Source organism: Ranitomeya imitator, chromosome 2 (genome assembly GCF_032444005.1).
Source record: "Ranitomeya imitator isolate aRanImi1 chromosome 2, aRanImi1.pri, whole genome shotgun sequence".
NCBI classification, from domain to species: Eukaryota; Metazoa; Chordata; class Amphibia; order Anura; family Dendrobatidae; genus Ranitomeya; species Ranitomeya imitator.
The window spans coordinates 699005740-699023140 of NC_091283.1; the positions used below are offsets into that span (position 1 = coordinate 699005740).

General features: G+C 42.5%; 1 protein-coding gene across 4 annotated transcripts in view; it reads right to left on the bottom strand.

The window, feature by feature from the left end:
* Positions 1 to 1555: 1555 nt before the first annotated feature.
* RASGEF1A (RasGEF domain family member 1A) overlaps positions 1556 to 17401 on the bottom strand; it is a 252090-nt gene continuing 236244 nt past the window's right edge. For all 4 annotated transcript variants that reach the window (XM_069753115.1, XM_069753114.1, XM_069753116.1 and 1 more), the window contains one exon: positions 1556 to 3854. In XM_069753115.1, coding sequence (XP_069609216.1) covers positions 3830 to 3854 — 25 coding nt within the window. In that variant the 3' untranslated portion in view covers positions 1556 to 3829. The remainder of the gene's footprint in view (positions 3855 to 17401) is intronic.

Consider the following 17401-nt stretch of genomic DNA (forward strand, 5'->3'; position numbering starts at 1 on the left):
GAAGCTACTGTACAGGTGCCACCGCCATTTTGATGGAGTCATTTTTTTTTTCATCTAGCAAAATGGCAGCGTCTGCGCAGTAGCATCTATTGCGTTCCAAATGATGCATGGCCACTGGCGACATTTTCTTTTTTTTCTTTCAAGAAATATGAAAAAAATCTAATGAAAATACAGATAATATAAATCGTATCATGCTACAGTGCAGGTGCCGCCGGCGCCTGCATAATTAATGTAATTTTTTTTTCTAACAATATGATATGCAGTATGTAAAATTGGGGGCAGGTCACTGAGGGATCAGTGATCTGTCAGAAGCCATACACGTGAATACCTAGGCCACCCCGGAGCACGAGCATATCATTAACTCCAAACTACAAATACAAATTAAACAACAACCACAAGACTGATTTCATCACCAGGTATCATTTTAATCAGTATAATGTTGCCAACCTGACACTGTCTGTAGGAAACTCAGCACAATCCTGCTGACAGGTTCCCTTGAAAGACATTGTGAGGGAAAAAACATGTAAAAGAAATATGAAGTAACCACGTTAGATCTGTAGATACTGTACTGTAACTTGAAACGCTTTGTGCTTATTGGTTCTTCAGTTTTTCTGATCCGTGTGCTGTCCATTTTAATAACTGACCCATTAAGTTTACATTTCATTATTTTTTGACTGATCCATGCATCGGATCCGAGTAAAACTTCTGCCATGATTCATCCTTCTTTTGGACGGACTTTTCTTAGAGTAAGACCACATTCACATGTTCAGTATTTAGTCAGCATTTTACCACAGTATTTGTAAACCAAAACCAGGAGAGGAACAACCAGAGAAGTACAATAGAAATATGTCACCACTTCTGCATTTATCACCCACTGCTGGTTTTGCCTTACAATTACTGATATACAATACTGAAAAAATACTGAACTCTGGAACGTGGCCTAAAAGTTTGGATTTTAGGCATTTTTTATTTTTGTGCCAAGTTCATTATGGTTATTGTGCCATTTTTGCTTGTTCTTTGTCCTTTTCTGTTTGCTCAACAATATAGATGAGTTTTCTCTGTGGTCGGTTGTTCCCTGACACTGTGTGAATGTAGCGTAGATTCATACAGGACAGAATTGCTGCACTTTACCTGGGACGTTCGCGGCTCACAGTAGCAGACAAATGACGTTACACATCTTACCGACCTGCTAGTCAGCGTTTCTGCATAGAAGCCGCTTGTGGTTCAAAATTTTAAATCCACAGTATGTAGTTTGTCTCCAGTTTAGTGTTGCGGGGGTGACTGTATATCCAAGTCAAAATGATTTTCTGTGCAATATTTGGCACTGTGTTGACCAACCATTAATGGTCTAGACCCTTCACATAGCCTTGAGCCTTCCACACAACCAATAAGGTGCCATCAGAAACTATCACTCTGTAACTGCTGATTTGGACACTTATTTTGATGCTTGGAAGTTTAGATACCGTTTATACATAGTTTAGTGAGTGTATTAAGGAATGTGTATTGGTTATTACCACTAGTCAAGGTAGTAAAAAATGAAAATCCAAGACTCCAGTTTCACTTTGAAGCAATTCTGTATTTATTTCTGCAAGCACATTAGGTCAAACACCGAATACCCTGCTTCACAGTACAGATTTGATTGAACAAGCTGGTGGGAATGGAACAAAATAACCAAATAATACAGATATGGACTGAGAAAAAGAGGTGTATGAGAAAAAGCATCACTACTGAGAAAAATAAGCTCAGGGATAACTGCATGGCTGAGTATCCCGCTATGACAAGACTCAGAAACCATCAATCCTGCATTAGAGAAGACTCTTACTGATGGACTATAACCAACATAAAACCTTTGTGCATTTGTCTTTGCATGAAATGGACTTTAAGTATGTGCAGTTTCAAGGCCTTTCCGTAGTCCAGTGAGTGACTGCATGCGGTCAGTTAGTGTAGTATGGATTACATTGTATGGTCAGATATAGTACGTACTAGCTTTAGAAAAGCAGCTAAAGGCAGATACTAATACTTCAATCACAATGATGGTAAATGTGTCATGGACTTGAAGTCTCAGCCCTAACACTAAGCAATGAAACTAGGTGGGTTTTGCCAGATAATATCTTAATGACTGTTGACTGGGGTATCGAAGGGACACTTAGAAATTAATTCAAGATAACATAAGATGGAAAAACCATTGATGTTTTCTTTGACTTGCAAACCAATGCAATGTTGATCTCCAGAAGATACGTGTATCAAATTCCTCAACTAAAAAACTAAAAAATAATAATTTGGCCACTTTTAATGGCTTAAAGTAGTTCTGTGGTGAAATCAAGTTATCTATTCACAGGATAGAGGATAGCATTGATTGGTGGGATCTTCTATCCCCATTAGAACGGAGCAAAAGTGCACATGCTCAACCACTGCTCCATACATTCTCTATGGGGTTCCAGAAGAAGCCAAGTGCCACTCTCAGTAGCTCCGCAGGGAATGGATGGGGCAATGGTGGAGTGGGCGCACTGCTGACCCATTCTAAAGGGGATACAAATTCTGCCAACTGGGAACAAGTCACAGCAGTTGGACCACCACCAGTCAATAAGATATCACCTATTCTGTGGATAGGTACTAAATTGTTATCACAGGAGTACCCTTTTAATACAGCATTTTGATCACACAACTTTGTATTACTCCAGCAGAGTTTAGGCAGTAGTGTGAAAGGATGATGAGAATTACTGTGAATAGAAATATTCTTCACCTGGAAATATGGCTGTGACTAGTTAATACTGTACTCCACTATACTAATGTCACATTCTTTATACGTCCAGAATAATGAGCAATAGGTCTTTGTTGGCCATCATGTGATGGTCATCGTTGAAATCCACAAAATTGGGGCAATATTGATTTGCTTTGGTCCTTCGTTACCACTTTTTTGCTAGGCATAAGTCACGGTAGTCATCAGCTCTCCATTGTGAGGGTCCTGACAAATAACCTATATCTCCGTGTTCTGGACTTATGAGTGTGGCAATGAGGGATATGCTAACTATATATACATTTTTATAAATGCATATATTAGATCTAGTTTTTCAAGGCAGAACATATTTTAACAAGCAGCACTTTAAAGGCACCTTCATTGCTTCTAAGGTTAGCTTAGTATATGTGCGTTCTCAATGTGTCTATATGTGGTTGATTGTGTCTCTATCAATTGGCCCCCATGACTTCTTCCATAACAATTTATTGGCCCTTAAACCAAAGAGTCAGACAACAGTCAATCTCTTAAAAAGTCTGTAGCGCTAGGATATGGCATGAATCATCACTATCTGATTTTAGCAAGATGTAGTTGCTGGGGCGCTGAGAAATGGAGTACATAATGGCACCCAGTGCCCATTAAAAACCCACAGATTTATAAACACCAATTAATTTGAGAAGACAGGGCCCTGCCCTTTTTATATTAATAATAGTAGCATATAATAGGGTTAACCCTTGTGTCAAAAAGGCTTATATAGTGCATGTATAAATTCTGTGTTTTGGTGGCCATTCCAGCAGCATAGGGTTCTTCATTTTTTTTTCTCTATAATAAATAAAAATAAGAAAACATGTATCCCTTTCTAATTTATATTTTCATAAGTGCTTAAAGCATGAAATATATATATTTATATAATTGTATTTGTATACCAGTAATTTTAAGTCTGTAAAAGATTATATACAAAAAAAACAAAAAAAACAGCAGAACCCCAACCAGCGAGGACTGTCTTCCTGACCATAACATTCTGCACAATACAAGAAATAACAAACATAAAAAAGCTAAATTCCTGTGTGCTTCAGGCGGCCGAAGAATCTCTTCTCAGGCTCTATTCAAAAGCGTTGACCTGTTTGGAAATAAAAAAGAAACTTTAGACTTAACTGTGAGGAGTAACACCCAAGTGACCTCCAGAGCAAGGATGAGTAAGTAACACCCAGGTGACCTAATGGAGCAACATCACATTGTAGGAATGTTATTGTTGGCTTCATTATTGTAGCCATATTTATAATATGCCAACGTTTCTCATATAAGCAATGTAACTAGTAACTAAAGAATAACGTGAAGCTACTAACATCAGCAGCAGTAGACCTGGTGTATGATGATAACTTACATTCTTTTTATAATTTACCCTCTATATATGGTGGGAAGGTGGATGCTACAGGTTAAAGGGGTAATTTGTGGAGATATAACATTTCTGTACTGTCCCTGCCCTCATACACTATAAAAATGAGATGCCCAGTGCAGTTCTATTATCTTTAGTGTCATAGAAAACATTAGAATCCATAAAGCCACTCCAAGGTGGGGGCATTTACCCCTGTCCTCCTCTCTCTTAAGCAATTTCTAGTAGGAAAAAGAGCTTACATTCTAAACCTCCTTGAAGTAGAATTGCACAGTGGACATAATGGAAGTGAGGAAATTACATATAGCTGAGAAGTGACAAATCTAATAAAATTCCTTTTGAAGCTCAGACTCCCTGGTGTTAAACAATTAATGCAGGATACCTATTGTGAAATTAGACATTACGCCTGGTGTTTCATTGGAGGAGGAGCAATTCTCCTCTGCTCTTCTCCAGGATAAACTGCTATGATGAAAGAACTTCCCCAGGCTGTGTGTCTCCAATGGAAAGTTATGAATATTGGGTTTATAAAGATCCTATATTGATGGCACATTTTCAACTTCAGGACAAATTGCAGAATAACTCAGAACTATGACACCTGCATATAAGCCAGGGCAAGACTGAACGTTTGTAGTCTTCAGAGGCAAAGATATCTCATAAGTTGGGAATTTCATAAAATCCTGAAGGGCTGAGAACACCCCACAAACTGACTCACGTGAAGTCATCGGTGGGGGGGGGGGGGAAATGTGGTTGTAACTTAGGTGCTGCTAAAAGATCAAAGCATATTATAGTTGTGTTTTTGGCAGAGATGCATATCAGTGAATGCACAATCCTGTTTACAGGACTTTCCAATCAAAATGCTCTCCTTCGCTAAAATGAGCCATCTCTGTGACCAGCATAGTAAGTTTATTTTATGTAATTGTATATGCTGTAATGTTTTGTCCCTTTTGTAAAGTGTTTTGCATATTATTTTTTTATAAACTCTGCTTTTAGTTGTGGTTTAAATATAAAATTTAATAATTCTGTTTCTTTTGTTCTGTAACCCGCACCTCTGAAGTAATACGTTACCTAAAACGGCATCCAATTGGTCAGAAAACAATTGGTGGTGGAGAGTAGTTCATTGGCTATCGCAGAGTTGGCTGTGACCATTCCGGGGTGTATATGTATGTATGTATGTGAGTCGCCCGCCAGGGCCGTGGGGTACTCGGTACCGGGTCCTGCGGTTCACAGGGGGATGTCACAGGTGGCTGCGACCCAGTCCGTGGCCCTGGGCGCTCATGTAAAAGTGAAAGGTCTTTAAAAGGGAATAAAGTTTATGTTCATGACGCCACCTGTGGTATTCGGTTAGTGGGGACCGACGCTGCTTTAAGGGGTCCTCTGGGGTGATGATAGGGCAGCTAGATGGTATAACTTCCCACAGAAGTATATCCCCAGGGCTCCCGGTGTATAGATGGAAGATGGTGAGAAGTGCAGTAAAGAACGAGGACAGAAGGTTGCAGTCTCTTTCCCTTGGTTTACTGAAGACTTCAGCATCTGCAGTCCAGGGCACCAGATCACAGGGCAGGCAGGGTCTGGCCGGCTTGAAGGCAAGTTAGGAGTCCCCTTGCACAGGTGGAAATCAAAAGCCTTCCTCTAGCGCCGTGGTGGTGTAGTCCCTTATGGCTTAAAGCTCCACATAAGGTCCTCACAGATGTTATCTCTCTCTCTGTCCCCCGGGTAGGATAGGACATAACCCGTATGACTGGTGGCTTGAGGCTATTTATAGGGACTCTAGCACGACCCGGCCTGAGGGGTTCCACCGTGCCTCCTGAGTGTTACGTCGGACAGGTAACATAGAGTTCAGCTGTCCTGCCGGTCTCTGATGTACAGTTATATGAAAAAGTTTGGGCACCCCTATTAATCTTAAGCTTAATGTTTTATAAAAATTGCCTTTTTTGCAACAGCTATTTCAGTTTCATATATCTAATAACTGTTGGACACAGTAATGTTTCTGCCTTAAAATGAGGTTTATTGTACTAACAGAAAATGTGCAATCTGCATTCAAACAAAATTTGACAGGTGCATAAGTATGGGCACCCTTATCATTTTCTTGTTTTAACCCCTTCCCGACCCATGACGCCACGTAGGCGTCATGAAAGTCGGTGCCATTCCGACCCATGACGCCTATGCGGCGTCATGGAAAGATCGCGTCCCTGCAGGCCGGGTGAAAGGGTTAACTCCCATTTCACCCGATCTGCAGGGACAGGGGGAGTGGTAGTTTAGCCCAGGGGGGGTGGCTTCACCCCCTCGTGGCTACGATCGCTCTGATTGGCTGTTGAAAGTGAAACTGCCAATCAGAGCGATTTGTAATATTTCACCCATTATAACGGGTGAAATATTACAATCCAGCCATGGCCGATGCTGAAATATCATCGGCCATGGCTGGAAATACTAGTGTGCCCCCACCCCACCCCTCCGATCGCCCCCCCACCCCCCCGATCTGGCCGGTACACTGCTCCGGCTCCCCTCCGCCCTGTGCTCCGCTCCCCCCCGTGCTCGTGTCCGCTCGCCCCGTGCTCCAATCACCCCCCCGTGCTCCAATCACCCCCCCTGCACTCCGATCCACCCCCCCCCGTGCTCCGTTCCACCCCCCCGTGCTCCGTTCCAGCCCCCCCGTGCTCCGTTCCACGCCCCCCGCGCTCCGTTCCACCCCTCCCGCGCTCCGATTCCCCCCCCCGTGCTCCGATCCCCCCCCCGTGGTCCCCCCCCACCCTATCATACTTACCGATCCAGCCGGGGTCCCGTCCGTCTTCTCCCGGGCGCCGCCATCTTCCAAAATGGCGGGCGCATGCGCAGTGCGCCCGCCGAATCTGCCGGCCGGCAGATTCGTTCCAAAGTGCATTTTGATCACTGAGATATAATCTATCTCAGTGATCAAAATAAAAAAAATAATAAATGACCCCCCCCCTTTGTCACCCCCATAGGTAGGGACAATAAAAAAATAAAGAAATTTTTTTTTTCCCACTAATGTTAGAATAGGGTTAGGGTTAGGGGTAGGGTTAGGGGTAGGGTTAGGGTTAGGGGTAGGGGTAGGGTTAGGGTTAGGGGTAGGGTTAGGGTTAGGGTTAGGGGTAGGGCTAGGGTTAGGGTTAGGGTTAGGGTTAGGAATGTGCACACGTATTCTGGTCCTCTGCGGATTTTTCCGCTGCGGATTTGATAAATCCGCAGTGCTAAACCGCTGCGGATTTATGGCGGATTTACCGCGTTTTTTTCTGCGCATTTCACTGCGGTTTTACAATTGCGATTTTCTATTGGAGCAGTTGTAAAACCGCTGCGGAATCCGCACAAAGAAGTGACATGCTGCGGAATGTAAACCGCTGCGTTTCCGTGCAGTTTTTCCGCAGCATGTGTACAGCGATTTTTGTTTCCCGTAGGTTTACATTGAACTGTACACTCATGGGAAACTGCTGCGGATCCGCAGCGTTTTCCGCAGCGTGTGCACATACCTTTAGAATTAGGCTATGTGCACACGGTGCGGATTTGGCTGCGGATTCGCAGCAGTGTTCCATCAGGTTTACAGTACCATGTAAACATATGAAAAACCAAATCCGCTGTGCCCATGGTGCGGAAAATACCGCGCGGGAACGCTGCGTTGTATTTTCCGCAGCATGTCAATTCTTTGTGCGGATTCCGCAGCGTTTTACACCTGTTCCTCAATAGGAATCCGCAGGTGAAATCCGCACAAAAAACACTGGAAATCCGCGGAAAATCCGCAGGTAAAACGCAGTGCCTTTTACCCGCAGATTTTTCAAAAATGGTGCGGAAATATCTCACACGAATCCGCAACGTGGGCACATAGCCTTAGGGTTAGGGTTGGAATTAGGGTTGTGGTTAGGGTTAGGGGTGTGTTGGGGTTAGGGTTGTGGTTAGGGGTGTGTTGGGGTTAGGGTTGTGATTAGGGTTATGGCTACAGTTGGGATTAGGGTTAGGGGTGTGTTGGGGTTAGTGTTGGAGTTAGAATTGAGGGGTTACCACTGTTTAGGCACATCAGGGGTCTCCAAACGCAACATGGCGCCACCATTGATTCCAGCCAATCTCGTATTCAAAAAGTCAAATGGTGCTCCCTCACTTCCGAGCCCTGACGTGTGCCCAAACAGTGGTTTACCCCCACATATGGGGTACCAGCATACTCAGGACAAACTGCGCAACAATTACTGGGGTCCAATTTCTCCTGTTACCCTTGTGAAAATAAAAAAATGCTTGCTAAAACATAATTTTTGAGGAAAGAAAAATGATTTTTTATTTTCACGGCTCTGCGTTGTAAACGTCTGTGAAGCACTTGGAGGTTCAAAGTGCTCACCACATATCTAGATAAGTTCCTTGGGGGGTCTAGTTTCTAAAATGGGGTCACTTGTGGGGGGTTTCTACTGTTTAGGCACACCAGGGGCTCTGCAAACGCAACGTGACACCCGCAGACCATTCCATCAAAGTCTGCATTTCAAAAGTGACTACTTCCCTTCTGAGCCCCGACGTGTGCCCAAACAGTGGTTTACCCCCACATATGGGGTATCAGCGTACTCAGGAGAAACTGGACAACAACTTTTGGGGTCCAATTTCTCCTGTAACCCTTGGGAAAATAAAAAATTCTGGGCTAAATAATTATTTTTGAGGAAAGAAAACGTATTTATTATTTTCACGGCTCTGCATTATAAACTTCTATGAAGTTCAAAGTGCTCATCACACATCTAGATAAGTTCCTTTCAGGGTCTAGTTTCCAAAATGGGGTCACTTGTGGGGGGTTTCTACTGTTTAGGCACATCAGGGGCTCTGCAAACGCAACGTGACGCCCGCAGAGCATTCCATCAAAGTCTGCATTTCAAAACGTCACTACTTCAATTCCAAGCCCCGGCATGTGCCCAAACAGTAGTTTACCCCCACATATGGGGTATCACCGTACTCAGGAGAAACTGGACAACAAATATTGGGGTCAAATTTCTCCTGTTACCCTTGGGAAAATTAAAAAATTCTGGGCTAAATAATTATTTTTGAGGAAAGAAAACGTATTTATTATTTTCACGGCTCTGCATTATAAACTTCTATGAAGCACTTGGGGGTTCAAAGTGCTCACCACACATCTAGATAAGTTCCTTTGGGGGTCTAGTTTCCAAAATGGGGTCACTTGTGGGGGGTTTCTACTGTTAAGCCACATCAGGGGCTCTGCAAACGCAACGTGACGCCCACAGAGCATTCCATCAAAGTCTGCATTTCAAAACGTCACTACTTCACTTCCGAGCCCCGGCATGTGCCCAAACAGTGATTTACCCCCACATATGGGGTATCAGCGTACTCAGGAGAAACTGGAAAACAACTTTTGGGGTCAAATTTCTCCTGTTACCCTTGGGAAAATAAAAAATTGCAGGCTAAAAGATCATTTTTGAGAAAATAATTTTTTTTTTTATTTTCATGGCTCTGCGTTATAAACTTCTGTGAAGCACTTGGGGGTTCAAAGTCCTCACCACACATCTAGATTAGTTCCTTTGGGGGTCTAGTTTCTAAAATGGTGTCATTTCTGGGGGATCTCCAATGTTTAGGCACACAGGGGCTCTCCAAACGTGACATGGTGTCCGCTAATGATTGGAGCTAATTTTCCATTTAAAAAGCCAAATGGCGTGCCATCCCTTCCGAGCCCTGCCGTGCGCCCAAACAGTGGTTTACCCCCACATATGGGGTATCAGCGTACTCAGGACAAACTGGACAACAATATTTGGGGTCCAATTTCTCCTATTATCCTTGGCAAAATAGGAAATTCCAGGCTAAAAAATCATTTTTGAGGAAAGAAAAATTATTTTTTATTTTCATGGCTCTGCGTTATAAACTTCTGTGAAGCACCTGGGGGTTTAAAGTGCTCAATATGCATCTAGATAAGTTCCTTGGGGGGTCTAGTTTCCAAAATGGGGTCACTTGTGCGGGAGCTCCAATGTTTAGGCACACAGGGGCTCTCCAAACGCGACATGGTGTCCGCTAACAATTGGAGCTAATTTTCCATTCAAAAAGTCAAATGGCGCGCCTTCTCTTCCGAGCCCTGCCGAGTGCCCAAACAGTGGTTTACCCCCACATATGAGGTATCGGCGTACTCGGGAGAAATTGCCCAACAAATTTTATGATCCATTTTATCCTACTGCCCATGTGAAAATGAAAAAATTGAGGCGAAAAGAATTTTTTTGTGAAAAAAAATTACTTTTTCATTTTTACAGATCAATTTGTGAAGCACCTGAGGGTTTAAAGTGCTCACTAGGCATCTAAATTAGTTCCTTGGGGGGTCTAGTTTCCAAAATGGGGTCACTTGTGGGGGAGCGCCAATGTTTAGGCACACAGGAGCTATCCAAACGCGACATGGTGTCCGCTAACGATGGAAATAATTTTTCATTCAAAAAGTCAAATGGCGCTCCTTTCCTTCCGAGCCTTACCATGTGCCCAAACAGTGGTTTACCCCCACATGTGAGGTATTGGTGTACTCAGGAGAAATTGCCCAACACATTTTAGGATCCATTTTATCCTGTTGCCCATGTGAAAATGAAAAAATTGAGGCTAAAAGAATTTTTTTGTGAAAAAAAAGTACTTTTTCATTTTTACGGATCAATTTGTGAAGCAGCTGGGGGTTTAAAGTGCTCACTATGCATCTAGATAAGTTCCTTGGGGCGTCTAGTTTCCAAAATGGGGTCACTTGTGGGGGAGCTCCAATTTTTAGGCAAACGGGGGCTCTCCAAACGTGACATGGTGTCCGCTAAAGAGTGGAGCCAATTTTTGATTCAAAAAGTCAAATGGCGCTCCTTCCCTTCCAAGCCCTGCCGTGCGCCCAAACAGTGGTTTACCCCCACATATGAGGTATCAGCGTACTCAGGACAAATTGGACAACAACTTTCGTGGTTCAGTTTCTCCTTTTACCATTGGGAAAATAAAAAAATTGTTGCTAAAAGATAATTTTTGTGACTAAAAAGTTAAATGTTCATTTTTTCCTTCCATGTTGCTTCTGCTGCTGTGAAGCACCTGAAGGGTTAATAAACTTCTTGAATGTGGTTTTGAGTACCTTGAGGGGTGCAGTTTTTAGAATGGTGTCACTTTTGGGTATTTTCAGCCATATAGACCCCTCAAACTGACTTCAAATGTGAGGTGGTCCCTAAAAAAAATGGTTTTGTAAATTTCGTTGTAAAAATGACAAATCGCTGGTCGAATTTTAACCCTTATAACTTCCTAACAAAAAAAAATTTTGTTTCCAAAATTGTGCTGATGTAAAGTAAACATGTGGGAAATGTTATTTATTAACTATTTTGTGTCATATATCTCTCTGGTTTAACAGAATAAAAATTCAAAATGTGAAAATTGCGAAATTTTCAAAATTTTCGCCAAATTTCCGTGTTTATCACAAATAAATGCAGAATTTATTGACCTAAATTTACCACTAACATGAAGCCCAATATGTCACGAAAAAACAATCTCAGAACCGCTAGGATCCGTTGAAGCGTTCCTGAGTTATTACCTCATAAAGGGACACTGGTCAGAATTGCAAAAAACGGCAAGGTCTTTAAGGTCAAAATAGGCTGGGTCTTGAAGGGGTTAAATAGTCCTACCTACTTTTTACTGACTTACTAAAGCACTTTTTTTGGTTTTTTAACCTCATTGAGCTTTGAACTTCATAGCCAGGTGTATGCAATCATGAGAAAATCTACTTAAAGTGGCCACTTGCAAGTTGTTCTCCTGTTTGAATCTTCTCTGAAGAGTGGCATCATGGGCTCCTCAAAACAACTGTCTAATGATCTGAAAACAAAGATTATTCAACATAGTTGTTCAGGGGAAGGATACAAAAAGCTGTCTCAGAGATTTAACCTGTCAATTTCCACTGTGAGGAACATAGTAAGGAAATGGAAGAACACAGGTACAGTTCTTGTTAAGGCCAGAAGTGGCAGGCCAAGAAAAACATCAGAAAGGCAGAGAAGAATTGTGAGATCAGTCAAGGACAATCCTCAGACAACCTCCAAATAGCTGCAGCATCAACTTGCTGCAGATGGTGTCACTGTGCATTGGTCAACTATACAACGCACTTTGCACAAGGAGAAGCTGTATGGGAGAATGATGCGAAAGAAGCCGTTTCTGCAAGCACGCCACAAACAGAGTCGGCTGAGGTATGCAAAAGCACATTTGGAGAAGCCAATTTCTTTTTGGAAGAAGGTCCTGTGGACTGATGAAACCAAGATTGAGTAGTTTGGTCATACAAAAAGGCGTTATGCATGGCGGCCAAAAAACACAGCATTCCAAGAAAAACACTTGCTACCCACAGTAAAATTTGGTGGAGGTTCCATCATGCTTTGGGGCTGTGTGGCCAATGCCGACACCGGGAATCTTGTTAAAGTTGAGGGACGCATGGATTCCTCTCAGTATCAGAAGATTCTTGACAATAATGTTCATGAATCAGTGACAAAGTTGAAGTTACGCAGGGGATTGATAGACAATGATCCAAAACACCGCTCCAAATCTACTCAGGCATTCATGCAGAGGAACAATTACACTGTTCTGGAATGGCCCTCCCAGTCCCCAGACCTGAATATCATTGAACATCTGTGGGATCATTTGAAGAGGGCTGTCCATGCTCGGCGACCATCAAACTTAACTGAACTGGAATTGTTTTGTAAAGAGGAATGGTCAAAAATATCTTCATCCAGGATCCAGGAAGTCATTTAAAGCTACAGGAAGCGACTGGAGGCTGTTATTTTTGCAAAAGGAGGATCTACTAAATATGAATGTCACTTTTCTGGTGGGGTGCCCATACTTATGCACCTGTCAAATTTAGTTTGAATGCAGATTGCACATTTTCTTTTAGTACAATGAACATCATTTCAAGGCAGAAACATTACTGTGTCCAACAGTTATTAGATATATGAAACTGAAATAGCTGTTGCAAAAAAAACAATTTTTATAAAACATTAAGCTTAAGATTAATAGGGGTGCCCAAACTTTTTCATATAACTGTAGGTCATAGAGGTCCTTACAACCTCGGTGTTCCGGCTACCAGTCTCTGCGCCTCAGAAGGAGGCAGCCTGCTCGGGGCTGGTCTGCCCCTGATGTTCTCTCCTGTGCTTTGCTCTCCTGCACGCTCTCTGCAATGTATTCGGCTTTCTCAATGTCTCTTTCCAGGAGCTGCTGCACTGTGGCGGCACAGCTCCGTAAAACCTTCCGCTGCCTTAAACTGAACCAGTCTGTCTCCTGACTGGACCTTCCTGGAATTGACTGACTTTCCCTACAGACTACCATATATATATATATATATATATATATACATACATGTATCTCTCTCTCTCTATGTGTGTATATATATATATATATATATATATATATATATATATATATATATATATATATATAGTCATCTAGCAGGTAGGATCAAAAGCTCCCCCGGGTGGCCTGGAGTGTGAATGTGTTGCCTGTTTGTGGTACCTGTTGACAGTTATCCCTTCTTGCCTTCAAGCGTAACATCACTCTCCCCGTGAGGAAAGCAATGCTACTGTAACGACCAGGACCCTGGGACGCCACATGTATGTATGTATGTATGTATATATATATATATATATATATATATAATATGTGTATGTTTGTTTGTTTGTGTATATACAGTGGGGCAAAAAAGTATTTAGTCAGTCAGCAATAGTGCAAGTTCCACCACTTAAAAAGATGAGAGGCGTCTGTAATTTACATCATAGGTAGACCTCAACTATGGGAGACAAACTGAGAAAAAAAAAATCCAGAAAATCACATTGTCTGTTTTTTTAACATTATATTTGCATATTATGGTGGAAAATAAGTATTTGGTCAGAAACAAACAATCAAGATTTCTGGCTCTCACAGACCTGTAACTTCTTCTTTAAGAGTCTCCTCTTTCCTCCACTCATTACCTGTAGTAATGGCACCTGTTTAAACTTGTTATCAGTATAAAAAGACACCTGTGCACACCCTCAAACAGTCTGACTCCAAACTCCACTATGGTGAAGACCAAAGAGCTGTCAAAGGACACCAGAAACAAAATTGTAGCCCTGCACCAGGCTGGGAAGACTCAATCTGCAATAGCCAACCAGCTTGGAGTGAAGAAATCAACAGCGGGAGCAATAATTAGAAAATGGAAGACATACAAGACCACTGATAATCTCCCTCGATCTGGGGCTCCACGCAAAATCCCACCCCGTGGGGTCAGAATGATCACAAGAACGGTGAGCAAAAATCCCAGAACCACGCGGGGGGACCTAGTGAACGAACTGCAGAGAGCTGGGACCAATGTAACAAGGCCTACCATAAGTAACACACTATGCCACCATGGACTCAGATCCTGCAGTGCCAGACGTGTCCCACTGCTTAAGCCAGTACATGTCCGGGCCCGTCTGAAGTTTGCTAGAGAGCATTTGGATGATCCAGAGGAGTTTTGGGAGAATGTCCTATGGTCTGATGAAACCAAACTGGAACTGTTTGGTAGAAACACAACTTGTCGTGTTTGGAGGAAAAAGAATACTGAGTTGCATCCATCAAACACCATACCTACTGTAAAGCATGGTGGTGGAAACATCATGCTTTGGGGCTGTTTCTCTGCAAAGGGGCCAGGACGACTGATCCGGGTACATGAAAGAATGAATGGGGCCATGTATCGTGAGATTTTGAGTGCAAACCTCCTTCCATCAGCAAGGGCATTGAAGATGAAACGTGGCTGGGTCTTTCAACATGACAATGATCCAAAGCACACCGCCAGGGCAACGAAGGAGTGGCTTCGTAAGATGCATTTCAAGGTCCTGGAGTGGCCTAGCCAGTCTCCAGATCTCAACCCTATAGAAAACCTTTGGAGGGAGCTGAAAGTCCGTGTTGCCAAGCGAAAAGCCAAAAACATCACTGCTCTAGAGGAGATCTGCATGGAGGAATGGGCCAACATACCAACAACAGTGTGTGGCAACCTTGTGAAGACTTACAGAAAACGTTTGACCTCTGTCATTGCCAACAAAGGATATATTACAAAGTATTGAGATGAAATTTTGTTTCTGACCAAATACTTATTTTCCACCATAATATGCAAATAAAATGTTAAAAAAAACAGACAATGTGATTTTCTGGATTTTTTTTTCTAAGTTTGTCTCCCATAGTTGAGGTCTACCTATGATGTAAATTACAGACGCCTCTCATCTTTTTAAGTGGTGGAACTTGCACTATTGCTGACTGACTAAATACTTTTTTGCCCCACTGTATATATATATGTGTGTACATATATATATGTGTATACATGTGTGTGTATGTATGTATATATATATACAGTGGGGCAAAAAAGTATTTAGTCAGTCAGCAATAGTGCAAGTTCCACCACTTAAAAAGATGAGAGGCGTCTGTAATTTACATCACAGGTAGACCTCAACTATGGGAGACAAACTGAGACAAAAAAATCCAGAAAATCACATTGTCTGTTTTTTTATTATTTTATTTGCATATTATGGTGGAAAACAAGTATTTGGTCAGAAACAAAATTTCATCTCAATACTTTGTAATATATCCTTTGTTGGCAATGACAGAGGTCAAACGTTTTCTGTAAGTCTTCACAAGGTTGCCACACACTGTTGTTGGTATGTTGGCCCATTCCTCCATGCAGATCTCCTCTAGAGCAGTGATGTTTTTGGCTTTTCGCTTGGCAACACGGACTTTCAACTCCCTCCAAAGGTTTTCTATAGGGTTGAGATCTGGAGACTGGCTAGGCCACTCCAGGACCTTGAAATGCTTCTTACGAAGCCAATTCTTCGTTGGCCGGGCGGTGTGCTTTGGATCATTGTCATGTTGCAAGACCCAGCCACGTTTCATCTTCAATGCCCTTGCTGATGGAAGGAGGTTTGCACTCAAAGTCTCACGATACATGGCCCATTCATTCTTTCATGTACCCGGATCAGTCGTCCTGGCCCCTTTGCAGAGAAACAGCCCCAAAGCATGATGTTTCCACCACCATGCTTTACAGTAGGTATGGTGTTTGATGGATGCAACTCAGTATTCTTTTTCCTCCAAACACGACAAGTTGTGTTTCTAACAAACAGTTCCAGTTTGGTTTAATCAGACCATAGGACATTCTCCCAAAACTCCTCTGGATCATCCAAATGCTCTCTAGCAAACTTCAGACGGGCCCGGACATGTACTGGCTTAAGCAGTGGGACACATCTGGCACTGCAGGATCTGAGTCCATGGTGGCGTAGTGTGTTACTTATGGTAGGCCTTGTTACATTGGTCCCAGCTCTCTGCAGTTCATTCACTAGGTCCCCCCGCGTGGTTCTGGGATTTTTGCTCACCGTTCTTGAGATCATTCTGACCCCACGGGGTGGGATTTTGCGTGGAGCCCCAGATCGAGGGAGATTATCAGTGGTCTTGTATGTCTTCCATTTTCTAATTATTGCTCCCACTGTTGATTTCTTCACTCCAAGCTGGTTGGCTATTGCAGATTCAGGCTTCCCAGCCTGGTGCAGGGCTACAATTTTGTTTCTGGTGTCCTTTGACAGCTCTTTGGTCTTCACCATAGTGGAGTTTGGAGTCAGACTGTTTAAGGGTGTGCACAGGTGTCTTTTTATACTGATAACAAGTTTAAACAGGTGCCATTACTATAGGTAATGAGTGGAGGAAAGAGGAGACTCTTAAAGAAGAAGTTACAGGTCTGTGAGAGCCAGAAATCTTGATTGTTTGTTTCTGACCAAATACTTATTTTCCACCATAATATGCAAAAAAAATGTTAAAAAAACAGACAATGTGATTTTCTGGATTTTTTTTTCTCAGTTTGTCTCCCATAGTTGAGGTCTACCTATGATGTAAATTACAGACGCCTCTCATCTTTTTAAGTGGTGGAACTTGCACTATTGCTGACTGACTAAATACTTTTTTGCCCCACTGTATGTATATATATATATATATATATATATATATATATATATATACACATATACATTTTTTTTTCTTCCATGAGTTGGAATCAAAGGTGTATATATACAGTATACAGCTACTGTTAGTTCTTCAATAACCAGCCTACTCGTGGTAACAGCCACAGACTCATCTGTTAATCATCAGCTGATGGTGTAATTCTCCTGATTGCCTGGGGCAGCTGAGGGCTGTTTACGACAAAAAGGTAACAGTGGGGTGATTCTGCGTGATCTCACGTGCTGTGATTTGTGACATTTAGAACACTTGTTTACCCCTCCCATCTGGGTCATTACATCACAGAACAGTGTTCCGCTTACCTCTGTAAAAGC